General features: G+C 39.8%; 1 protein-coding gene across 1 annotated transcript in view; it reads left to right on the top strand.

Annotated features, from left to right (window-relative positions):
* Nucleotides 1-25904, top strand: part of RFX4 (regulatory factor X, 4 (influences HLA class II expression)) — a gene marked incomplete at its 5' end in the record, with an annotated part of 70292 nt that extends 44388 nt beyond the window's left edge. The window contains 5 exons of the mRNA XM_010012516.1: nt 4766-4885; nt 6235-6396; nt 12713-12875; nt 15246-15384; nt 25478-25904. Of these exons, the coding sequence (XP_010010818.1) occupies nt 4766-4885; nt 6235-6396; nt 12713-12875; nt 15246-15384; nt 25478-25750 (857 nt within the window). The remainder of the gene's footprint in view (nt 1-4765; nt 4886-6234; nt 6397-12712; nt 12876-15245; nt 15385-25477) is intronic.
* Nucleotides 25905-26502: the final 598 nt, after the last annotated feature.

A 26502-nucleotide genomic window follows, 5' to 3' on the forward strand; every position in this document is an offset into this window, starting at 1 on the left:
CAGGGAAATTAGTACTGGTTATAGCTGATATATTTTTCATGGGTATGTGGTGTTATAATTAGAACTGGATAAAAAACTGTTTTTCAATTGGGTAGACAAAGCAAGAGTTCAAAACAAAATCACCATGTTCAGTGTGAAGCTAAGATAGTTTGGGATTTTAATCAAATTCAGAAACCCTTATTTTTAAAAAAGGAAAATCAAAGAGAATTCTTTTGCACTGGCCCCATTCTGGTACATAGATGACAGCTGCCAGCCTCAGCAGTTTTGAAGCAGTGTTGATCACTGTCAGAACAAGATCTCTAACCAAAGGGCTAGCGGATTTGTCCTGTGGAGGGTTTTCTCATCTTTTCTGTTGAAACTATTTCACTTTGTGCAAATTACACAACCATTTGTTGAGCTGCAGAGGTCTGCAGCTTGCTAGGAAGGCTCTTTCCTGGGATATGAAAAGACAGGTGTCAGTTCAGTCCCTGTTCTAACCCTTATTTATACAGGGTGCAGTTTTCCCTGCTCAAGTGTAATGCCAGTGGAGGTAAGGAAGAGATCTGAGCCTTCAGGTTTTCAAAGGGGAGAATGATACCAAAACTATATCCTCATCGTATCCAGCAGAAGCTTGGGCTATCCCTACCTTCTTTCCCCAAAAAGTTATTTAGACATGGACACAAATTTATAATAATTTGTATTAATGATGCTACTCTTTCACTGCAAGGACATTTGACATATTGTTCAGGAATTAGAGTGGTGCAAGTCCAAAAGAATAACCCCTGAACTGAAACAGCTCAGAGCTAGATGGCAAAAACTCTTCCGTGCTTAACACAGTTCCTTCTAGCTTTTCAGCTAGAAGTGAGCATTTAAGTGGACTCTATGGAGAGAAAGAAAGACTGTTCTACTATTCCAAATATTTACATCTATGTACCTTTGTTCTTAACTTAGATAAAAAGTTTTGCATTTTTACTGCATTGGAGACTGTTTCAGTGGACTCATTTTTAATTATTTTTTCCACTTCTAGCAATATAGACACTCAAATGCTCACAGTGTAATTTTTTTTAAAGTGAAATGATGTGCTAAATAATGGAATCTTTACTATATACAGGAGAGTATATTTTTACTTTTAAAATATATGATAAAGGAATCTGATTGGAGGAAGATGGAATACCTGGTACTGAGCTGACTGGCACAAGGATTTGATCCTGCAAAGCTTTTAAGCATGTGGCTTGGGCAGGTTGAAACAATCCCTGGCAGAAAAAAGTTCCTTTCTCTCTTGCTTGCCCTCCCTTTTTCCCTCTGCCTTCCTGCCTCCCTCCCTCCTTCCTGTCTGCATATCAAAGGCACAGTTGGTGGCAGTGTTTGGGTAATGCATCCAGTGTATAAAGTAACTAATTGGTAATAGAAGCTCCATGATTTTCTCCAGATCTGGAAACCTCACTGTTCTTTTGCTACTCATGTGTAATTGCTGTATCTGTAGATAGCTGCTGTTACTTACTGTACGTTAGCTGGGTAATTCCTGCCATGATTTTTCTTAACTCCTGAAAATTAGAGTCAAATGCTATTTATTATTGTAACTACAGTCTCTTGAATGACTTCTTACCTTTGTAAGTGTAATGGTTTGCTTGCCACGGCTGGATCCATTTCAGTACTTAAAGATGTACTTGAAAGGACCAAAGAGTTTCATATGAAAAACAGTAGCTTGCAAATGCAGACTAAATTCTTGTACATCATGCTGAATAGGTATTCACTGTGTAGCTGAAATGCATGCCCTGATATTGGTTTCACTCTATAGCTTACATTTCATTCCACTCAAAAATGTAAAAATATTGTATTCATTCAGTACCAACAACTTGTTTGTCTTGTGCCTTTCACACAAATTCTGGGCTCAAAAACTCTATGCAGTGTTTAAAAATACACAGTGGGAGAAATAATAGGAGAGGAAGAGAGAAATTCAAAAGAATGACATGGGCACTGGAGTGTTTTTAAATGCTGCATTCAGTATTGCCAACCCCAAGTCTTCAAAATAAAGCAGTAGACCCCCCCAAAAGCAAAGACATTTAAAAAAATAGCAAATCTTGGTTTCTTGTCATTTGCTTGTCAGCATTTCAGTGTTCAGGCTTCACACTTCCAAATATTTTTATGGAACTACAAGCAACTTCCTTATTTTTTATTTATTTATTTTTTAACTAAAGCTGAGCAAGGAGTTTGATCAGAAACACCAAATACCCTGAGCTTTATACTACTACTTTAAGTTTGATAGCATTTAGGCCTGTTTTTCTTACCTCACAAATCTTTATCAGTAGTAACTGCACTGAAGTCAATAGAAACTTCCCACTAAAAAACTGTAGTCAGAAGAAGAGCAAGCAATTTATGGAGGTTCTTGATAATGCAGGTGTCCACTGGGGAAATCCAAGGTTGATAACAAGGCGATAAGCCAGGTCTGCTGTCTATTACACTGCTAAATTGAATCGAATTCTGTGCAGTAGTTAAGTGAAGCTCTCCACTATTTACCCTTGAAAGGCTGGGGAAACTTTTACCATTTTGATTTGCATAGACATGTGAAACAAATGAAAAACAGTGCTTCAGGTTCACCAACAGCCAAAGATTTCCTCCCCATAGCAAAGGTGTTGCAATTACGTATGTCCTTTCTCTGTGCTGCCTTGCCCAAGAACACAAAGGCACATGTTAACCTCCCAGTGTGTCTGCTCAGCTCGTATCAGTGACAATAGAAGCCATGCAGGCACGGAGTGAGAGAATGAAACACAAAGACCATGCGGGTCACAAAGAAAAAGAATGTGCTCAGAGTCACTTTGAAAGCTGAACTGCCAGCTAGAATTGTATAAGGATATAGGCTCTTTCAAACCACTTCTTCTGCCCTTCAACAGTATGTTTGAGTACAGAAGCTGGAGTTGGGGTAGTTATGTTTCTTTGAGATAAAAACTAATATCCCAAGATAAACCTAACTTTCCTGTGAAGGAACTGATCATCATGAAATTTGATTGAATTTGAAACTTGTTGTAGCTTTTTCCCGTGGAAGTATTTTTTCTCAAACTGTAGTAATGGAATGTAGTAAAAGGAACACATCTGGTTTTCTTTTTTTGGTCTGGCAGTGTTTGATCTCTATTCCTCTCTCAGCCGATGAACTTTCTCTGATTTAAACTAGCTGCTGGACTGGTTATTATTTTAACCTGACTGCATTTGCTCTTACCGGAGTTATTTAGTGCCTTACATGAACATGTTTTAAATATTCCATGGAAGTCTAAATATAGGAGCTTTAAGAAAAGTAAACTGTGCTATCAAATCCTGTGTGGAGCTATTATGGGTACTCTGTGTCACGGAGCCTATTGTATAAACTGACCAAATTCCATCTGGACAGTAGTCAGCCTTCCTCTGCAGATGAACGTTATTCCTTTCAGGAGGACATTAAACAATGTCTTGGCTCTGATGCTTTGCTCCTCTATTTTTCCCCTGAAATGTATCTATGCTCTCTTCTTACATATCTATTTTTGTGGCTATGTGTGCTCTAGGGCAAACATTTCTTCACCATCCCTGACATGTATCCTTCTTTATAAATTATAGGAAAGAAACTCACTTCCTTTCTGAAAAATGAAGCCAGACATGCATTTTTAGTCATTTAAAATCTATCCTCCTGGTAATCTTCTCCATACCAGTTTAAACTTGTACTAATTTCTGTTGAACATGGGTGACTAAAGTTACATGCAATAATCTAAGTGAGGTTTCACCAATGCCTTGTGCAATAGTATTAATACTTTTGTTTCTATAGCAGAAATATATAAATCAGAGGATGATATAAATCACTAAGGGCAGAAATTCTTACAGTGAACTATTAAGCTTCATTTCCATTACTCTAGTCTACAGCATCACCCAGTCCTTCCTCCGAACAACATTACCAAGTTCTCCATCTGTACCTAAATCTTACTTGAGGATTTGTGGCAGATAGCTATCCTTTTACTATTAATTTTCAAAGTGTTTTTTGACTCCATCCCCCACATTTTCTTTTGTCTGTACTTATCCTTTAAGTCCTTTTGTCATCAAGTTTTTCACATTCTTGTCATGGCAGTTAAGAAATAGTATCAAGGACATCTCCAGAGGTAAGCAGAGAAACAGGCCAAATTTTATGCTGATGATATGATTCAAATGGATGATTAGGAAACGATGGTGTAGTAGGAGAAGTCTTTGGCACAAATCTTTCCCTTTAAGACACCCAGAATTGCTGCTAATGCCTCTATATTTGGCAGTTAATGGATGTCTTAGTCCAGGTAATGCAGTGGAGACACAATATCAGGAAATCTAGAAGATTGTTTCTACCTTCTTATTAATTTCTTTGTCCAGTGACACAGATAGTTCAGAAAGTTTATGCCAGAAAGTGTTGCTAAGACAGCCAATTCAGTATTCTGCTTCTGTCAGAACCTTATGTCTGGTCCTTTAGATAAAAGGAAACAATTCCATTGTAGTGTAATTGTCTAAAATTTTTAGTGCTGATGTAGGAGAAGAAAATTCTGTCAAGTCTCACTTTTCAGCTGTAACCTGAACAGCAATAATTGGTCATATAAGCCTGTATAAATCCAGGAGCGAACAGAGTTTGCTGGACCCTAGGTTTAATTTTATCCTCTTTTACCTTGAGTAAGAGAGATACTTCAGTAGCAGTACCATATGGAGGCAGTCCTACTCTACTGTTTATGTTGAATACTGTAATCATTGGTTTAATGAGTATATTGAGACAGTCAATGGCTTTTTTGTTTGTTCACTTTATTACCAGGGTCTTTTCACCTTATTCACTTGATGTTTGATGACTACGTATTGTATCTGCTAGAATCACTTCATTGTCAGGAGAGAGCTAATGAGCTAATGAGGGCAATGAAAGGAGAAGGAAGCACAGGTGAGTTTGTTCTTTTATTCACCTTTGTTGAATTTCACTGGAAACACTATTGTCTGTTAGGACATTTCTTTATCCTCATCTAACCCAGTGAGGCTTATCTAGGAGCAACACGTTTTTCAGTTCCAATGTGACTTGGCATAAGAAATTTGTGAGGGGGGCATCCCTGGCTAATACATTCTGAAAGAGGTCTGCTTGCTTCATAATGTAACTCTGGATGTCTGAAACCCCATTCCTAAACACACACTTGGTGTTTCAGTAAGAGATTTTTATACTGAACCTTTTACCTTAATTAGTCTGTCTAAGCTACCCTTGTCTTTCAGCAGACTCGGTCTTGATTTTTTTTCTCTCTCTCTTGCCCTGGTTTAACTCTTGATTCTTGATCTTTTTTTTCTCTCTCTCTTGCCCTGGTTTAACACTAAACAAATTCAGTGATACCAGTGAATTTGTACCAGTCTAAGTAAGAGGGAGAGAGAGGAGAAGTGAGCAAAGTCAAAACCCAAAGCTATTGTTTCTGATACGCTTATGTTTTGAGTGCCTGTACAGAAGCAGATTCTGAGTCCTGCTCCACTCTACACTGTCTTGCCAGAACAGAAGCAAGCAGAGATTGCCTTTAGTCCCTCTGCTCAGGCCAAACACCTTATAATGAGGGGTCCTCAGCTGTCTTCCTTCCTTGCATCTCCCATTACTTTTGGCAAGGTAAACCCACCTGTCACCTTTGGAAGGTTCCATTCTTCATTTTAGCTGTGGCTTAATTTGTTATCCTGTAGATTTATGAGAACAACAACATTTCAGTGATTAAGGTAATGTCTCCTACGTGTTAAAAGACCTGGATTTAATTCAGTGCCCTGCCATAGCCTCTTGTTCTTTTGACAAACAAGTTGCTTACCCTTGTATACTTTCCACATACCTTTAGCAGCTAGAACTATCCAGAGGATCATAATCTTTAGTCAGTGAAGAAAGAAGGTCATGACCAAAAGCCAGTGGAATCACCTGAAGATTTATGTTTCTTTCCAATGTCTCTAGAAGGAGCAGGAGTGCCTGTCTAAGACTGGACTCCTAGTTTTAGGTATCTAATAGTATCTCAGGAATAAGTCTTAAGTTGTCTATGAACAAATTTCCTATCTATACAGTAGGAAAAGTAGCACTTTCCTTTAAGAGGTCTTATGAAGGTACACTGAAGGCTGTAATGATGAATGTTACAGAAATACTTCTTTTAAAGATTGGTGGTTCCTGTTAAGCATTTCTTGCTATACAGCCTACAGAACTTAACTGCTTGGGTTAATTTTTCTTGTAGTTTCTCACTGTTGCTTGACTCTGCTTTTAACTATGTTTTTTCTCTCATTCTGCAGCAGAAATACGAGATGAAATTATTCTGAGTGAACCAGCTCCTCCAACTCCCTCCCCAGTGCCGTTCTCCCCAGCTAAATCAGCCACCTCAGTGGAAGTGCCCTCTGCCCCCTCGCTCGTCAGCAATCAGTCCCCAGAGTACAGTGGCATAGCAGCTACAACAGGTAGGTAGGTTTATGGCAGCTGGATCTGCTTGAAGATGGTTTTTGCACTTGGTTACCTGAAATTGAGCCCGAGAACATGATGTGCTTGCTTTCAAGAGATGAGAATTCTTCTCAAACAGTAATCTGTTTAAAGGACCAGTTATGTCTTCTACTGTATCCAAACATGATGTGCAGTCTAACAGGAAAAAGAGCTGGTGTTTGGATGTTTTATATACTTCAAGGAAATGTGCCAGATATTTTAAGGTTCAGTGAGGTTTGCAAAATTCTGAACCACTAGTGGTTCAGTAATTCCTAGTGGATAAAATGGGAATTTGATATCTTTCAATACATTTGAGACTCAAATATGTTAAAATAGATGGGCAAGTTTCCCTTGAGAATGTTTTACACATGATTGAAAACTTTCATCTTTCGATGTTAGAGAGTAGGAACTGCATGTCTAAAGCCTATTTTCAGTTGCTTTACATGGCAACTTACGAAGTGGTTGTATTCTGGTGGGCCCACAGGTTAAAAAATCTGTGCATAAAGGTATTCAACTTGTGGGCAGGATTGACAGAAAATAGTAAGCAAAAAACCCCCAGTAACTGTCTTCTTGTTTGGACTGTATAAATGGGCAACTATCCTCTGCACTCTAATGTGAAACTCTCAGTGTTTTACTAATTACCTTCTGGATGTGGGCAGGACATTCTGTCTATATGATCAAAAGACAGTGTTCTGTTAACTCATGGAAAAGAAGGCAGAAATGTGAATGACTTTCAGACAGTGAAATTCCAGCTTTGCTTCTCAGTGAAAAGAGTGCATAGTAAGAATGTGGAAACTATCACTTCTGTTACGCACTAGAAAAGTTACAAAACCTTCTTGAAAGAATGTCAGAAAGTGATGATGTACCACACTGGGGAACTTGGCAATGGCTAAATCTTTCTGACAAATGTTCTTCCTGTTTCCAAGGCGCCACAGGGAAGCACAATGCATAGTTGTGGTGCGAACAGATTTATGAACATTTGTCCCTTCATCAAAACTTAAGGTTTTCTCGCTGTTGGAGAAAATACAATATTTAGTGTGTGGTGTCCCTGCTCATGGCAGGGGGGTTGGAACTAGATGATCTTAAGGTCCTTTCCAACCCTAACTATTCTATGATTCTATGATTTAGGAGGGAAATAGGACAGTATTATCCCCAGATCAGTTAGACAAGGGGCACATGATTCCTAGATACTGCAGGTGAGCACACAACTTAAGATCAGGCAGTGGTGGAAGTGGTGTATATGTTTGAGTCCTGTTGAAACATTGATTTTGTGGGCAACTTGCTCCAATAAGATTGTTATGATGTTATAACCTGAACTCTCTATGATGCAGAACTGCACCCAGAAGTAAAAGGCACAGCAGGAACTGTGAACTCCAGTAACATTGACAGGAATGGAGACTTGGGGGACTTGTGCTTAGGCTGTAGAGACTGTAACTCTCTATGACTATCATAACTACTAACCCAAAGCTTATCCCATAGTTATACAGTAGCCTTTGTCAGCTATCTGAGCTTCCACCTTCAGCTTACTTGACTTATGTGCAGATCTGGTCAGGCCTGGGAACTGCATGGATCTTATGCAACCCTCCCGAGTCCCACCAGTAATGCAAGGGAATGAACTCACACAAACATTACAAATGAAATTTGATTGTGAGTCTTTTTGTTTTCATGTTATTATTTCATTATAGTCTGTTTTATTCTTTCCCTCTATTTTTTTGTCTTGGTAAGACTGAAGTCTGCTAATGTGAAGTTTCAAGCCAGAAATAGGATCATTTGGGAGCAACGGTTGAAAGACCTACTCCCACAGTACAGGCAGTAGAATTTGACGTAGTTGTTCCCATAACAGAAGTTCTTAGGCAAGAAATCTATTTCTGATTATTTGAGCTCTCTCTTTTCTCCAGCTTTTCATTTTTAGGTTGTTTTAAAAACTTTAGTTTCATTGAACTGGATTTTATTCTTATGATCTGGTGTAGTTTCACTTTTGAGCGTGAAAATAACTTTTGCCTTGCGAAACCCAAACTTGCCAATGCAAGTAGTGGTCAAGATTAAATATAAGTATGTGGCTATTTCGTGGTCTTAATTTGGGCAACTAGTTGTACCTCTGTTTTCGATATTCATCGTGCAGATGAGCTGATCAGCTTTTTAGTTTGCTAATCATTAACAACTGTGTTTCAGCTGTAGGAAATCACTATATTTTAAAATGGGATTGCTGACGATGTATTACATCAAACTATTCCATATACGAATTTGTGGCATTAATATATAGAATATTTTGGAAGAGGAACCTATGTTGTGGAGAAATATATTTAAAGTGCACTCTATTGATTTTCTCATGTGTCTTTTACGAGGTAAATGTAAAACTCTGCAAATGCTTTGCAAATTGTGAGAACTAGTTCCATTGGTTACCACGAGCTCCCAATTCCCTAATTTAAGGCATCATTAACTCGTTCTTGCTTGTGGTATTAGCAATAAAAGTTAACTATTAAACTTTCATTTTAACCTTTTTGCCTTCAGTCAGTGGTCAGTATAAAACCATCAAATTAAACTGTTGCAATTACATGATACTGAGCAAAAGAAAAATAAATCCTATCCATTCTGTGGACAGATAAATCCTATCCTTTCTGTGGTAGAACATCTGGCATAGCTCAGCTAACATTGTATTTAAAACTTTCTGTTAAGTTACAAGACATTTAAAAGGATAATTAGTCTCCATCCTTTCTACATCACAAAGGCCAGATTAATGATTGTTCAAACTGCAACAATATTGTAATAAAAGTAATAGCTATATGGCCGACTATGCTATTCTTTCTTAAAGCCCCTCTTAAAGCTGTGATTACTCATTTGCCAATGCAATGGCTTTTAGACAACCCAAAATGAACTCTGAATTGTAAGTAGTTCCTAATATGTTAGTAAACTTTAGTTTCAAGAAATGTTTGTGTGATATAAGTCTTCAGGTCAGCAATGGTCATTTAAGGTCACTGTTCTTCCCAGTCTAGGCTAGGTATTAAAGTTCTGGGAATCTGGCACAGGAGGTACTTGCACAGAGCTATCACCTCTCATATTTGCGTGTGTAAGTAAAACAAATTTCTACTTTCTTCCTAAAGCTTCAGCTCCTGGACTTACATGAATATATGAGAACATCAGCTCTCGTTCAACAATCAGTTTAATTCTCATAGCTGCAGTGTCAAAGGTTCCAATTTCAAAAGGCAATTTCCCTCTTCCAAATGGAAGGGTTTGTGGTTTTTTCTAAAGCTGATAGTTAAAGTAATCTCTTCATTGTGTGAGGGCAAATTGGGGGTCTGACTCCAGATTTCTGATTGCTTGAGGTTGACAGTACCACTTACTAGCAAAGATAATACACAGTGCTATGAGTGTCTTGCTTGTACCTGGGTGGTCATTTGCTCCAACATAAATGAAAGATAAAATGCAACATCATGAAGAAACTTTTGTTTCTTTCTGCAGTAGTGTACATGATGGCACATACAACAACAGGAATGTTGTTGGACTGATGGCAGTTCCATTTATATTTGGCTCTCCTACAGGTCAGCTGGCCTCTTGGTTAGTATCCTCAAAATCAATTTTTTCATTAAAAAGGAAAATAAAAGAGTGATAATAAATGAACTTCCCTATTTTAATCAAATCCTGAATGTTCAGAACACAAAGCAGAGCAAAATGTTGCTCAATCACTATTGTTTCTGCTCATTTCAGAAAGCACTTCAGTTGGGTTCAGCCATATCTAAAAGAGTCTTCATCTCCTGGAGTTCAACTCTGCAGCCAGCTGAGGAAATTAATCATGTAGAACTGGGACATAGGCGGGTATTAAAAAGCTAACTTCCAAACTTACCCGATTCCTCCTTTTCCACCAACCACAATGTTGGCACTATCCTGGCTGACCCGATATATACATAAACACAGCCTGCAAGTTTGTTGTCACCTTCTATGCTTCCTCTCTGTCTTTGTGACAAAGTCACCGAAAGTAATGGGATCCCTTCCACAGAGGCAAAGAGAAGTGAGGCAGCTGTAGATTCCCAAGAACATCCTTAAACAAAACATTTGAACACCCTAAACATTTGTTTTAAAACTGAACTGCCAGTTAGATTTGAATGCCAGGAGTGGCCAAGTCCTCTCATCCAAGGAGCCTGACTTCCCACACGGAGCACATGAACCAACCTGCTGTTCTGGACTGACTCATTTTCCTCAGACTGAGATAAGATCCCTACTATTTTTCAGACAAAGAAGAGGAGGCTGTCACAATGGCTAGGGCCACACAAATCAACTGTATTTGGTAAAATGCAGAGGATCTTCTGGCCCTGTTATTACCACTTCTTTTTAGAGCTAGGAAGGTAGGAAGGTTATGAGATTTTTGGATCAATGGCAATTTTTTTTCTTGGAAAAAATAAAATCAAGTCAAAGTAAAACTTTTGTCTTATGTCAAATTTAAAAAGTGAAAATAACCCCAAAACCCAGCAGTAATGTTACCTAAAAATACGTATTTGGAGGTTTTTGCCATCTTTATTGTCCTTTTCTTTATTTTCTTTTTGGTTTTGCCTTTTGAATTTAGGCCTGTTCTGAAGCAAAGTTTCAAATTTTCAAACAGGACAAGGAAAATAGTTGACCTTTTGAAATCAAAATATTCCACAGACTAGTTGTTGATATTTATATTTTCAACAGTTTTTGTTCTGCTTTCAAATGAAGCTCTTTGGTGGCCACGCAAATAGTTTTGCCCCCTTCCACATAAACTCTATTTTCTAGTGAAGGTAAGCTTCCATAAAGATTTTCTTTAACTCAAGGAACCATGACTGCTTACAGCCTCAGTGCTACACTGATGCACTAGCTTCTCCTTGGTCTCAGGGATCTCAATGGTCCTCTGCAAGGGGAGGAGATGAAAGACTAAAAATCCAAGAGTTAGTGACAGAAAATGTGGGCATGTGAAACAGACCTAGCCTAATTATCTTTTACAATAATACATCCAAGGATATCTCTAGTGTAAGAGCACCAAATCACACCCTGCTGGAGTGTTTCATGCAGGACTCGGCATGAAATCAGAATACCTTTGATCAGTCCCAGAATTAAGTATTTCCCATTTAAAAAAAAAAAAAAAACCAACAATTTGTCTGATTTTGCCAAATAAAATCACACACACCTGAAGAAAATTATGCACATCTGAGATAGGCTTTTTGTTCCCCAAAGCCATGGACTAGACACAGACCTGGTAATACAATCACTTCCCCCACTGAATTAGGCCCTTTCATGCTACAGGAAGTCCTAGAATCCACACTGAAAAAAACTAGTCGCCTCCTGCAATTCCTTTTAGCTAGTGAAAAAGAGTCAAGAGTGCCCAGAGACCCCCAAACTAGTGTTCGCATTGGGTTAAATTCAGTGTTCTGGTCCTCATTTGCAGGGTAATCTCAGCCAGTATGGTCATGACCTCCAGCAAGAGCTATGTTATGCTGGAACAATGGATCTGTCAGCCTCCTGAGTGAAAGGGGTGTGTGCAAAGGACAAAGGTTTCTCAGCAGCTGGCTCATGAATCTGGAGTTCCTGCCTGGAAGGGATCAGGATGATTAAAAAACTCAGCACCTTCCAAGCAAAATGGAAAACCCACTTCTTTGCTTTGCTCTTCCTACAAATGCTCTACATGAAAAACTAAATTAAGTCCAGTCCTTGCCGCCTTGAAGGAAGAAAGAAACATTATTTGTGGGAAGAAAATGTCTAGGCTATTTCTGTCTCTATATATTTGTTATAATTTGGAGATCTAGCACTGTTTTGCCACTACAAAGGCTGGTACCTAGTTGGGTGGAACAAGTACAGACTGCAAAAGGATTCAAGAAATTTATTTGCGCAACACCCTTTTTTTTCCTAATCCTTCATTGTTCTGACCATACTTCCTGCCTCAGTCCAGCCTGATCAGCTTCAGAGCTAAACAGGCCAGCAGCCCTCTCCATGTGAGAGGGACCTCAGGGTTTGCTGTATCATGCCTGAGAAATACTGGCACTGGTGTTCCTCCAGTTCTAAACCCTATCCCAATTTTTTCTGAAAAATCATTTCAAGACCCCAGTGAAAGTTTACAGACTGAGCCATCCCAGATACGTCTCTTACCTCTGGGTCTTTGCACACTCCAACTGATCTATTTGTATTCTTATTTATTCCTCAGATATGGCTGTTTTATTCGATATGGTTGATGCTGTTTCCATTATCATTGCCTGTAAGGTTGCTTTCCTACAACTCTCTCAGAGCATAACACCTCTATGGATGACAGCCCATGTCAGCTGTGTTCCCTTAATGCTTGTTTGTCTGCAGGGGCTATGCAATCCTATACGTGGTCACTCACCTACACCGTGACAACAGCTGCTGGGTCACCTGCTGAAAATTCCCAACAGTTGCCCTGCATGAGGAGTCCACATGTACCATCATCATCTGTCACACACCGGATACCTGTTTATCCTCACAGAGAAGAACACGGGTAACTCATTTCCCAGTGTCCTGTTTTTTGGAGGGTTTGTTTGCCTGTTTGTGGATTTTATTTTTTTTTCCCCAATAAACTTATGATTAGGTATTTTTTGTGAAATACTATGAACTCCGACTCTTGATGTAGTAAGTCTGTATTGCAAAGAGCTAGTATCATGATTCTTTGGCTGTTGTTACTGTTGTATGCTTACATTATATCTCAGTTTTATAAGCTCATTTAATTCTATTTTAAAACACAGTAGGCCTGGAGGATATTTTGTAAGAGAGAGGGCTTCAGTAGATTTCTTCTCTGATTCCTGTTTTCCTGTGCCAAAAGGCTAGAAAGTCCCCAAAGAATGATCCTAATATACCGTGTCTCAGGAGAAATGATCCATCTCCTCTGTTCAGCACTTCTGGGACCACATCTGGATCTAGTTCTGTGCTCCCCAGTGCAAGACAGACACAGCCATACTGAAGTAATTCCAGAAAAAGGCCACTTAGATGACTACAGCATCTGTCATACAAAGAGGGGCTGAGAGAACTGGGATTGTTTAGCAGTATGGAGACCACGAGCCATTCCCCTACTGTAGGTGAATTTCACAGCAGCTGCAGACTCTTAGCCACCCACCATACCTGAAAGTTTCCTAACAGAAGTTCTGCTGGTGTTCCTACCAATCTTTCATACTAACAATGATCCTCTGTGAACTATAAAGGCTCCAAACTATCTTGAAATAGAGACAATGCCTAAAAGATCAGAGCACTTTATATCACAATATTCCACGATGCCAAGACACTTGAGAACTGAAGCCTCACTACTCAGTAGCTACAGATGTGGTTCAGAAGTCACTGTAAGACATGGTACTTAGCAGAAAACATTTCTGTTGGATTTTTCTGGTACTTTCATCTTAGAGTCATGCAGGGTTCCTCAGCTGAGCACTTTCAAATAGGCAGAATACTAGCCTTGAAGGAGCATGGTCAACTTCTCAGGTTGTCAGTGCTTTCTCTCCTGAAGTTAAAAAAGAAAGAGGAAGCTTCCTGGACCAAAAGTACACAATAGAGATTAGGATAAGAAACTCTACCACTCCATGCTCAAGTACATTGAAGTGGTATGTTTTAGCAGGAAGTGACGAATGAAAGAAGGAAACAAAATTAATAGTATCCAGACTAGGACAGAGCTTCCTTCATGAGTAGAGAAAGCATGAAGTGCAAACACTGCCTTATGGGACTTGGTTTTGTTTGGGAGTCCAAGGGTACCCGGACTACAAGAGGGACTAGATAGGCCAGCATCTTCTTCAAGCACAGAAGGCTGCTCTGATATTGCCAAGAAAGCTGGAGAGAGACTCTTAATTAGAAAGTGTAGTGATAGGAGTAGGGGTGATGGTTTTAAACTGAAGGAGTGTAGATTTAGATCAGTTATTAGGAAGAACTTCTTTACTGTGAGGGTGGTGAGACCATGGCACAGAGAATTTTCCAGAGAACTTCCCAGAGAAGCTGTGGCTGCCCCATCCCTGGCAGTGTTCAAGGCCAGCTTGGATGGGGCTTTGAGCAGAAGGTGCCCCTGCCCATGGCAGAGGGGTTGGAACTGGATGATCTTTAAGAGCCTTTCCAAGCTAAACTATTCTATGATTCTATGATTTCAAACAGCATTATTTTAAGAAGTTTTAAACTTCTGTGCTGACTTAGGATCAAACATTTGCATGGTTACATAAAAATGGGGAGGATGCAGAAAGCGTCCATGCATCTTCTGCTAGAGAATGGCCCAAATAATAGTGGCCAACAAGCACTGACCCTACGGTTTCTTACAGCTAAGGAAACTGCTTCTTCCTTTACCCCGGCTGTCCCTAGACAAGGGGTCGGGATAAAAAAGAAAGCAAGCAGATTCTCCAACCTCAAATCCTACTATAGTCTTCAGTCAGCTGTGCTAAAGCTGTATGTTGAGTGTTTTAGATGCAAATTAATACATCTCTCTCCCTCCCAAAAAAGGAACATCTGATCCCAGCGCAAAGAGATAACTGAACTCCACAGTGTAGTTCTTTAAGTCAAATCTCACCCCAGTTCCTCAGCCTGGATAGCAATTTACTAGGAACATTGCAATAAAATAATAATAAAAGGGAAAGACACTTTCTGCTTAGAAAGGGCATAAATGAGCCTGAAATCTAAAACAAGTCACAGAAACGTGCCAAGTCTCTCTATTTGTTGTTGTGTTGTACATGTAATTTCACTAATGGCATCTGCTTCCCATCTGAGCTGGGAAATACCTTTTTTAAAAGGTTATTTAAAACATTCTCCAAAAAGAGTGAATCTGAATGTTTCATAAAAGTTCTAGAATTATTAGTTGGAATACAATTATTATGCATACTAAACAGTGTTTTTTGATGGATTTTAGATACACAGGAAGTTACAACTATGGTAGCTATAGCAACCAGCATCCCCATCCAATGCAAAGTCAGTATCCATCCTTACCACATGATACTGCTATTTCTGGACCACTTCACTACTCAGCTTACCACAGAAGCTCTTCACAGGTAAGTTGCTTGATAATGCTTACTATAACATTTTAAGTTGTGCTTGTAGATTTATCAGACAGCTAATAAGCTGTCTGAATCAATAAGCTCTCATCAACCTAATCGTTTATGGTCCCCAATTTTTTCTTTTCTAATATTACACAGATATCTTTCAATTTTGGTGGAGATTCTTTTATCAGAAGTAGCTTTAGATTGTGAATTTAAAATACTAACTCTAAAATCCAGGATTCTGGATCATAGAAAGTATTGCTGGGTTAAGAAGTAGCTAAACCAGAAATTAATATAATTAGTTGTATGTTTCTTAGCTGTTGGGAACAGGAAGAGATTCCTAACAACAAATAAAAGTGTTTTCGTATAGTTGAAGGGTGATGCAGAGGCCATTGTGAATGCTTCTGGGGCCTCTGCTTTTGAGAACACATATGTTTAGGAATTGTGAGTTCTGCATATTGTTTGAATAGCTTCAGGACACCACTGCAAAGAGGTTCTATTTAATATATATGCTATAGCCTCCTGCTACAATGCTGCAAAATTCTGTCAGTAATTATTTCAAGACTATTTCATTTCATAAAACTGAGCCACTAGGAACTAGCACAGGTTAATTGTGAGGATGATATTTGACAAGAGTTCTAAACCGGTGTCACTGTAGGAGAGCTTTTAGTACATCATGCAGTTGGTGCTTCCCTAGCGTAGGAAGCTGCTCGCTGCTAGAAGATTTGCAAAAGGCTGACGCAGGCAGGAGGTGATGGCATTGAAGTATTCCACCCACATGGCACCTCTTAGGCTTCATCTCCTGGAAATTCATACAAGTATTTTAGGGACCACCATGTCTGACTATTGTCACAGGACTGGAACAGTTTCATACAAGATGCAGAGGTGTGAATTTGACAGTGAGGTGTCAGGATTTCTCTGAGGGTTGTCGCAGCTGCTGTATATTCAATAGGAACAGTGAGTGAACATCTAAGTACAGTGTCCTGTGATAGGTTTATATTCATTGGTTTTTCAGTACAGGCCTTACTGTGTTATCTCAAGATTTTTTCCAGGACACATCAATTTTTCACTTAAAATTAGCTCACCAATTTTCCTTACTCTCTTTTTCCCTTTACTGCAGAAAACCCATATGAGTGCTAGTTCTGAAGTGATCTGTAAGGCCATGAATCTGTGTGTAAACAGGGAATTAAGCTCTTACTGTTTGGAAAAGTTATCACCCACACAAGGAGTTTCTTTCTACCCTCTGACAACTGTCTGTCACGCTGACATAGACAGCACAAGTTAAGCAAGAAATAAATAAAGCAAATCAAGATCAGCACATTTTTAGTTTACTCGTGTCCTGGTTAACACGTTATATGGAAATAGTAACATGCATTAAAATAATGCAAATATTTTTCATACTGTAGTAGGCTATCTCTACAAGTGCAGATGTCAGATCATTTCTTCCTTCCTTGCTAGCCCTTGAACTGTCCTGAACATACCCGAAGAAGAGCTACCCTTTAATGATCACACCTGAGAGTAAAATGATTTCAACTCATATTTAGCATGTTCTTTCTCATGCTGCTTGTAAACTGAGGTGGAATCTCACAGCAGGACACAGCTAACAAAACCCTATCAAATGTGCTTATTCTGGATTGAAAGGAGCTACAGACTGAAACCTTACGTTCAAAAATAATCTTGAATGGTTTAATATGGAATTTGCTGACATTCTTTTTTAGAGCTAAATGAGCTTCTGTAAAATGCTTGCCCTGATAATGTGTTCTTTCTTAGCTACTTTTAACCAAAAAGGTTTATAAGATGTCCCTAATAAGATGTTAGAGAACTACTCTTTTCCTAGCAGACTTTCTGAGAGGAAGATGGTGCAAGGAACTGCCGTAGGACTCATGATGTTGCAAAATCAAAATACAGGAAGCCAAATGTGCAATGAATATATAAACAGCTGCCACTGCGCTGAAACTGGAGGAGATGCAGTGTGTATGGCTGTGGTAATATATCAGTCGAGAAGAGAAGGCATTGACCATAACTCTTCAAAAGAACTCTTTGTTATAATCTGCATTCACTCCAAATATAGAACTCTGGCTCAACTCCAACTAATATTCTTGATGCTCTTTAGGATAGTGTCTATGGATTAACTCCTAATGAAAAAAAATCTGTGTGTGGGGACTTCTCCTCTGCATATGTGGATTCAGAGAGAACTTGTCCCAGACAGGGGTCTAAGCTGAAACAGGCAACATGTAATTGAGCTGGGTTTTAGGCTGCAGCCATAAATTACTATCTTGGTCTTGAAGAACACCGTGTCCAACCTCTTTCTGTGGAAGAGAGTTACATACTCCAGGTTTTATGAGGTCAGGCTATTTTCAATCCCAGAAAAACATTCCTATTGAAAAACAGAGTTGTGCTTGGTCATTTACATCGTAGAACTTTAAAATGGATCAGTTCACAGATACAATTTACAGACCGTCAACAGAAAAACTGGAATTGGAGCAAAGGGAATGGAGGGAGTAACTCATCTGGTGAAAGTGATGAACTGAACAGCTGGGAAAGGGGCAGGAAAGGGAGTAAGTGACCCTTTAAATTGTATTTGCCAACATGCAGCATGCTGATCTCTACCTGAAAATACAATGATGATTGCACTTTATCGATTTTAGGATGTCCACTGTGGTTTTGTCACTGGAATACTTCAAGTGGAGCTGCGCTGGGGAAAAAGTCCCAGAGCTGTAGATCTTGTACTATGTACAGCTCTGGAAACATGCAGGTGGGAGTCTCAAGCCAAGCCTCTCTCACTTGACCTGTGACACATCCATGCTGGCAAGAGGTTTCTGGATAATTTGAATCCCTTAGTGTTAGATGAAATGAGACAGCAGTATTTGCCAAGGCTGATACCGCTGAAGCACCATGTGTCACAGCTGTGTGCTCACTCACACCCTATCCTGTAACAGACTGGTGAGAGCCCTTGAGGGTTTTGTTATCTCCCATCTCTGAGATAGTCCTGGAGCTTACCTTGGCTCACAGAGGAATGTGGTAGTACCTTGTGACTTTGGAATAAACAGAAATTTTGATAAATAGCACATAGTTTCATAAAGATCACTGGCTTTCAGATGGACAGGAAGGGGAAAAAATGGAGGAGATAGATGGCTCGTAAAAGACTTTATAGGGGAGTAACTGTTCTGCTGAAGTAGTATCTGCAGCTACTAACCCAGCATAAGCCTAAACCTGGCTCCTTCTGGCAGTATGGGCCGACTAATTCCCACTGATGGCTAAGAGCCTTTTTGTTGACAGGGACAGTCTGTTTAAACCTTGGTCTTAATCCGACTTTTTTTTTCCCTTTCATCAGCATCTGTGAATAGTTCTCAGAACAGTTGCTTCCTTGTAACTCCAGGCCTGATTGCTCATTTCTTGACTTGGCTTACTGGCCACAAGCCTGGCACACAAACAAAGAAAAATTATCTACAGATTGATTTCTTATTATCCAAATCTCTCAGCTGTAGTGCAGAAGTGCATACAATCTTATGATGCTACTCTATCATCATATAGAAGGGGACTGTGTAATATATGTACATAGACACATCCATACTGACACTATGTTTTGGCAGTTCTCTGTCTCTGAAGGGTAAAACAACAGGTGGACAACATCTCTGCCTAAAAGTCTCTCAGTGTTCTTATCAACCTATGTTGAGTTTAACAGAGAGGTACTCCCTTCAGAAGTAACCCCTTCGCAATGTCACCACCTAATCCACCTCCACAATGTACACTTGACTGGCTTTTGATCACAGTTTTTGCCTGCAAGTTCACCCTGGCTAGGTGATACTTGGTACTCTTCCAGGCTATCCATAAATATTTCAATTCTTATCATTCCACCTCTTCCTTAACGTAATTCATGCTGCAGTAATTTTTCTCTGTAAATCACAAGGACAACACTTTTAGTAGGAAGAGTAATCTGCAGCAGTATATATTCCATGTTTTTATATTTTAATATATCTGATAACATATAAAGATGCACATCACATGAATGCGCATCCCTACACATCCAGTACAAAAAAGCCAAACATACAGTATGTATGTGTAAGTACTCTAATGCATGGCTGTATGAATCATATTGTAGGTCCACTTATTCAGGTCCTATCTCCAGTAACGGCCAGAAATTAATGTGTCTTAGAAACTGAGTAAGCAGAGAGTTGTCATTTCACCAGCATAGCCCCACTGTCTTTGGCAAGAGCTGAGCTAGGGACTTGCTGAGTAGGAAGCAGCAGCTGAACTGTTAGAGATTTAGGGATGGGTCACGTGAAACATATATTCTCTTGTTACATTTAAGTCTGTTATCTCATAGTTGCATTGGGTGCCCTATGTTTTTTGGGTGATGCTGATGGGGAATAGGTAATATTCATTCCTTATTTTTCTACTCTGGCCATTCAAGACATTATAGATACAAATCATTCCTCTCACCTCCTTCCTGTCATCTCTTTTCCAGACTTAAAAGTCATCATCTGTTTACTTTCTCTTGTAACGGATGCTCTATGCACAGGAGTTATCTAAGGACAGGATGTGCACTGTAGGGCAGGTGTAGCCTGGGGAACATGCAGGCATCCTATTCTCCCAATTGGGCTGAGCAGGGAACCTGCTGCAGCTCCCTTCCAGCCTTTCCGTGCAAACCTGATCTGAGATTAGCTAGGAGGGACTCAGTGAAGAAGCTGCCACATCAGCCACTTAGGTGTGGGACACACTCCTAGACCCCATGCTGCACACAGCCTTATTTTAACTTTTCTTCCTTTGTTATTTCCAAAAGGGAACAACCACCTCCAAATGGTGCATCTCAGGTGAAGGCACTTAACAGAGAGCCAGAGAAGTTGCATAGTAGTGTTTCCCTTTATGTTCCTTGAGATGCAATTCCCTTAAAGATAAGCATTTATTTATTTATTTACTATTTTCTACTTTAAGCTATTTCCTATTGTACTCAGGAGCATAGCCAGGGTCAGTTGTTCCTGATCTGGGGCTCTGTCATCAAGATGCACTAATTATCTTCTGGGACTGGGAGGAGAACATTTGTATCAGCAAGTGCTTGCGATGCTGTTTTGTTGTTGTCAGATTTGGTTTATGAAAAGTATCTTTTACTTCCATGGACAGAACAAGAAAGAAAAGGGGAAAAGCTTTTGTCTCCCCAGCACATACACAATATAAGCTTGTGACTGTACCAGTGCAGTAAGAATGATATAACCTTCCCAATAACCACCCTGTCATCAAACAGCTAGTAATGACAGAAAGAACAAAAATACTGGCCACCCATGCGACAAGAATCATTGTTCCTAACTGTATGGCTTCATAACGGACTTGAGATTGTTTAAATGTCATTGGAAGTAATTATGTATTGAATGCAACAGGAAACAGATGTCTTCTTTCTAAATAATTACAAATTGCATTTTCATAAGGCTCCAAATGCCACTCTCTGAAGTACCAAAACCACTTCGATTGACTTGAAACTTTCACCCAAACTATTTGACAGACTAATGTTCAATAAGCTTCAGTTTGTGCAGAAAGGGATCGAGTTAGGGGTTGTAAAGACGCAATCATTCAATAGTTTTGATTATTTAATTTTTTGAGATTATCATCATATCTTTGTGAAGTTAATTTATAGCCAGTTCTTCACAACTGTTGTAATTTCTGGTATGACTTATTTGCAAATCCTAAAGTAGTGGCTACTGTACAACATTAACTTAAAGCACTCTGCAGAAGTGTGAGCTAATGCAATGTAAAGTCAGAGCCACATTCATAAGGAAAATATTTTGCTGTTTGGACAGAGACACCTTTCACCTCCACGCATAATCAGTCAGTGAGCTGAGGATAAGAATGAAGAGATTATTCTCCATCCTCACACCGCAGGAACTCAGACTTCACTTCATGGGAGGACATACTTACCGTATTTTCTAAAATAATACTAAAAGAAATTGAATTAATTTTACATTATTGGGCAAGGCCTTAACAGTAATCTGCTCAGATTCCCAGACTTAAAGGGCTTCTTGTCTAGGTCTAACAGCAGCAGTAGCAGCAAGTGTGAGTTAACCCAGAAAATGGCAATTTCCTGTCAAGAGCCCTCCAACAAATGTCGCTTTTATATCTGGCAAAGATCACTAGGCCCCAGTGTTTTGAGTTCAGCATGCTTAAGCACTCTTCATCAAACCGGATGTAGAGTGTGAAAGGTGATTCAGGCAGCATGGGCAGGCATCCGCCCAGATGGCTATGCTTCGGACACTCCAACAAGGCTGAATAGATGCTTCACTGGGTGAGTTAATAGTCAGGCAGGGGCCAATGGGTACTTTAAAAATATTGTCTTTCAATAGTCTCTTCACTGTAGGGACTCACTTGCGATTAGCTGACCTACCATTACAAAACTTTCCATGTTGCATTCAGTCATAACAGAATTTATTGTAAAATACTAGATATTTAGAGTCCATGTTATTTTCAAGCAATTATTCTTTTTACATTCATGACACATTCATAAACACAGCTGCATTGGGTGCGCTTGATGAAAAGGAAAAGCAGCACACTGTATCCTGTCCCCTCATGCACAGCCATTAGCCCTGCCTTCTTAGTAAGCCTTAGCATGGCCTCTTGAGTGCACACAGGAGGAGGATTATCTTCCCTTTTCAATGCATCCTGAAGTTTATTCTGAGAGCCAAGGTTTCATTCCCCTAACAGCACAGGTTTTGTGGCTCCAAACTACCAGGAAGATGTTATGTGGCTTCCCTGCATAATGCCATTTACAGTCCGGAGACCTCCCATAAGATTCCCACAGTTCGTTTTGTTCCTCTTGCTCACAGATGAAACTTTTGCAGTCTGCAAATTGTCAAGTAGCAAATTATCCCAGCTGAAGCCAGGGCTTTCTCTTGGCATTTGTAGTGGGTACAAAAGCAAGTAATTCCCCTGATATAAGTCACAACCTCAGTTTCACAGCCTCAAAGGAAAATTGCACTGAGTCAGGATGGCAAAGGATTCTCTTATGGTTAAGAACAGAGTAGATCAATTATGACATAGGGAAGGAGACAAGAGATAATCATTGGTGTATTATGGCAAAAGTCTAGGTTAATCTTGTTCTTTAATACAAGAATTTACAATGACTTCAGGTATAGATCAATAGGTAATAAAGGCAAAGACCGTGATAAATGGTATCAGGTAAAACAGTATTGAAGACAAAGAAGAATGTTTCTAGCTCACATCTTGCAGCTCCACAGGTGACATACAGAAACCAGAAAGTTAAAAATGTATTATTTGTGTGGTGTGGCTTTTTCCCAATGACACATCCTGCTCCCAACTCTTACTGTCTCAAAGCATTTTGTACATTTGAGATCAGCCAAGAAATACAAGTTATGGATTTGACAGCTGTGGAAAGGGACTTCTGTTTAACTTGAGCCAACCTAACTAATGGATTACATCATGTAGCAGGAGGAAGAGACATCTTCTGAGGACTGCTTATCTACTGTCTTAAATATTTATCTTGAGGTTTGATAAATTCTTCCGGTGGCTGTAGACAGAGCGCAGAAGAGACACTTTTATTAGACATCTGACATTTTAACAACTGAAGTTAGGTGAGATGAATTCAACTCCAAAGCTACAGTGAATCACAAGACAACTTGTTTCCTCTGTATTCATTATGGTGAGCGTTTTGTTCATGACAGTGCTCAGGCAAAGGCAGTCAGGAGGCACTGGCATGAAAATGACTTCCATGTATTGCCAGTGTAGACCAGGAAAGGCACAACCTATCTCTATTAGCTATTCTCCCAAACATTAAAAATATGAAATTTGCTCAACTTTTTCTGGAACCTTTTATGTCTACTTGGAATGCCCAGAGGCTGGTTGTCTTTTGACAAAGTGCCTTGTCCTTAATAAATGAATTAAATGAGAGAACCATGATCCTAAATCAAATCACCTCATTTAAAACTTCAGAGCTTGTGTTTCATTGCTGCTGGGCACTAGCAACCCTTATCTTCAGCAAAAGCTTCTGGAAAACCAGCAATTCTGAAAACTTGATTCTTCTGCAAAGGAAAATTAGGCCTTTGTGATCAGTGCCTAATGTCTGCTGAGTTTTCCTACTGAAAAGCACTCTGGGGTGAATACCTAAAGGGGAACTACAGGAAGTCTGGAGAGGGGCTTTTTACAAGGGTGTGTATGGACAAGACAAGGTGTAATGGCTTTAAATTGAAAGAGGGGAGATTTAGGTTAGATATTAGGAAGGAGTTCTTCCCTATGAGGGTGGTGAGGCACTGGAAAAGGTTGCCCAGAGAAGCTATGAACTGTCCAAGGCAGTGTTCAAGGCCAGGTTGGACAGGGCTTGGAGCAACCTGCTCTAGTGGAAGGTGTCCCTGCCCATGGCAGGGGGGTTGGAACTAGATGCTCTTTAAGGTTCCTTCCAACCCAACCCATTCTGTGATTCTGTGAAGATGGAAATTTAGATGATCTTGTATAGACTCATTGCCAGTGTTGCCAATACAGCTTATTCTGATAGCTGTATTAGCAGCACCAGTTTAAGTGTTGACATTCCAGTACAGTGCTGCTATTTACCAGCCTGTTTCAGCAGCTGATTGCACAGGTAAATCCAGTCTCTATGGCAATGAGAAGTACATGCCAAATATTGCATCATACAGCTTTGATGTCCTTCCTCTCATCTTCTGACTGGCCTGTCTCCCTCAGGACACAATGGAATGTGTCTGGATGCTAGATCGCTAACTACAGTAGGTTGGTCAAAAATAATCTCTTTCTCCTCTCTAATTAGGAGTGGTTGGAGTGTGACTTTTGAGCTGCTTGAGGCTTTGTGAACTGTTTGAATACATTTGCCAAGGCAGGGCTGCCTTCCTGGCTGCAGTCTGAAGGGAGTCAGCAGAAACTCCTCATGGAGACATTGCTGTAATTGCCTTGGGCTTATGCAACTGCTCCTTATGCAACTGATTAACCCCAGCCCCATCCGGCAGTGGAGTAATGTAATGAGACCCTTTGGGAATCACTGCCATCTCCCTCCTAGGAACAACTACAGCAGCTTTTCTCTCTGTCATCCTCCAAAAGATGGGGAAGGATTTTCACAGTCCTCAATCATATAAAGTTTTGGCATGCAGCTTGCAAGGCTTGTAAGCATCAGAAGAGGTGATAGTCCTAACTTTGGTGAAATACTGTCAAACAACCCAAGAAGATGAAATTTTCCATTATGACCCTTTTTGTAGAAAAAGTATAAAGGTGTAAAATGTAGAAGCTCTGAAGACACTTGGCTGGTCAAGGGGAACAGGGATCCTCATGGTCTCTGCGATGCAGATGGATAATAGGATTGCAAAACAAGGAGAGCACAAGGATGATCTGCTCCTGTATGACAGGCAATAAGATAAACACACGTTAAGCAAGCACTCAAGCAAAATTTACTTTTTGTAGCTGGGCAGCCTGTGCCTATAGAGGGCAAAAGATGTTCTCTGTTTTCCTGCCCATCCTTCCTATCCTCAGCACATCTTCTCCTAAGTGGGAGGCATTTGTCGAGCTTCTTTGATTCCTAGTTTCCAACTGTCACTGAGTACAGCTGGGGAATAGAGAGATTCTTCTTCTGCCGGCCTCTTTTCATAACTTCTCGAATTAGCTGCCCGCTCTGAGGCCAGGCTATACTATTTTTATGTGGAAAGCGGCCAGGATGGCTTGTGAACATTTAAAAGGAAAGGCACCTTTCCAGTAATAACGATCCTCTTACTCTTCTCCCTCAAAAGTCAGTTCTGAGTGAACAGGAGTCGGGACATTTCACACTCTGTTTTTTACTGAATAGCAAGTTTTCAAGTAAAAGCAGTGACAAAAAGATAAGATGAATAAAACTTATTTTTCTTCTCCCAGATATACCTGCCAGTGCATAGCTCTTTGATAAATTAAGTCATTATTTAAATGCAGTGATTGCCCTGACACTGGTTTGACTGCGGGCACTAGTTATCTGATATTCTACCTTCAGGACCTTACCTATTTGTTGGAGGGCCAGTAGTTCATATGATTTTGCTTTTGTTAAACACGGCATTGTGAAACCACCAGCCCTTAATTTAACATTAAGTATGTGGTAGATAATTCTTCAATTTGTTTTTCTTTGCTTTTATTGTAGTACCCTTTCAACAGCCCAACATCAAGAATGGAGCCCTGTTTGATGAGCAGTACTCCAAGGCTACATCCCACACCAGTGACTCCTCGTTGGCCGGAGGTCCCGGCCGCAAACTCCTGCTACACGAGCCCATCCATGCACTCCACAAGATATGGAAATTCTAGTGACATGTACACTCCCTTGACTACACGCAGGAATTCTGAATATGAGCACATGCAACACTTTCCCGGCTTTGCCTACATCAATGGGGAAGCCACTACAGGTTGGGCTAAATGAAAATGACTGGTATCAGCTAAGCCCATATACTTAAAAGAGTTATAAAAACTTCGTGTTATGTGGGAGTTCTCACGGACATTCTTCAAGGGAGGTGAAGATGGAAAAGATCCTGGGCAGATAAATGTAGTTCATAACGCAGGCAGATTGCAGACCAGTATGACTGAATGTTCCTGTAGCCGAAAAAGAATCTTGTTCTATTCTAGACCACTTTTGGGGCCAATCTGTGCCTTTTTTAATTCTGGCATGTGGGCCAACCCTGTGTGATGTCAGTTTGAGTGAGCCATTTTTGCTCCCCTCTCTTATTGACAAATGTTAATGAGTCTTACAAAAAAAGTACCAGAACAGGACCTATTTATAATCTGAATTGAAGACAGGAAATTCACTCTCAGCAAAGCTCTGTCATCTGTTCTTCTTTAAGCTCTTAATGCATTCCTTAAAAACCATTCTGCCAAGTCATCACTTCTTCATATCAATTCCTTTATCTGGCTCCTTAAAAGAGATGTGGTGTTGTAGGTTTCAGTTTACACCTAACTTTGTATATTGATGCACCTTTCTGTGGATCCAGTAAGTTTGATCTTTACAAAGGAGAAGACAAGACATGTAGCATTGAATTATACACTGCCTTAAGTTGACTATTGTTCTTATTATATATGTATTTGAGTTAAGTTTGCACAATCTGGAAAAATCTAACTTCTCTGGTCAGAAATGACAAGGTAAAGAAGGGACTTGGGGACTGGGAAGATTTGGGATTC

Source organism: Nestor notabilis, unplaced genomic scaffold (genome assembly GCF_000696875.1).
Source record: "Nestor notabilis isolate BGI_N333 unplaced genomic scaffold, ASM69687v1 scaffold7844, whole genome shotgun sequence".
Classification (NCBI taxonomy): Eukaryota; Metazoa; Chordata; class Aves; order Psittaciformes; family Psittacidae; genus Nestor; species Nestor notabilis.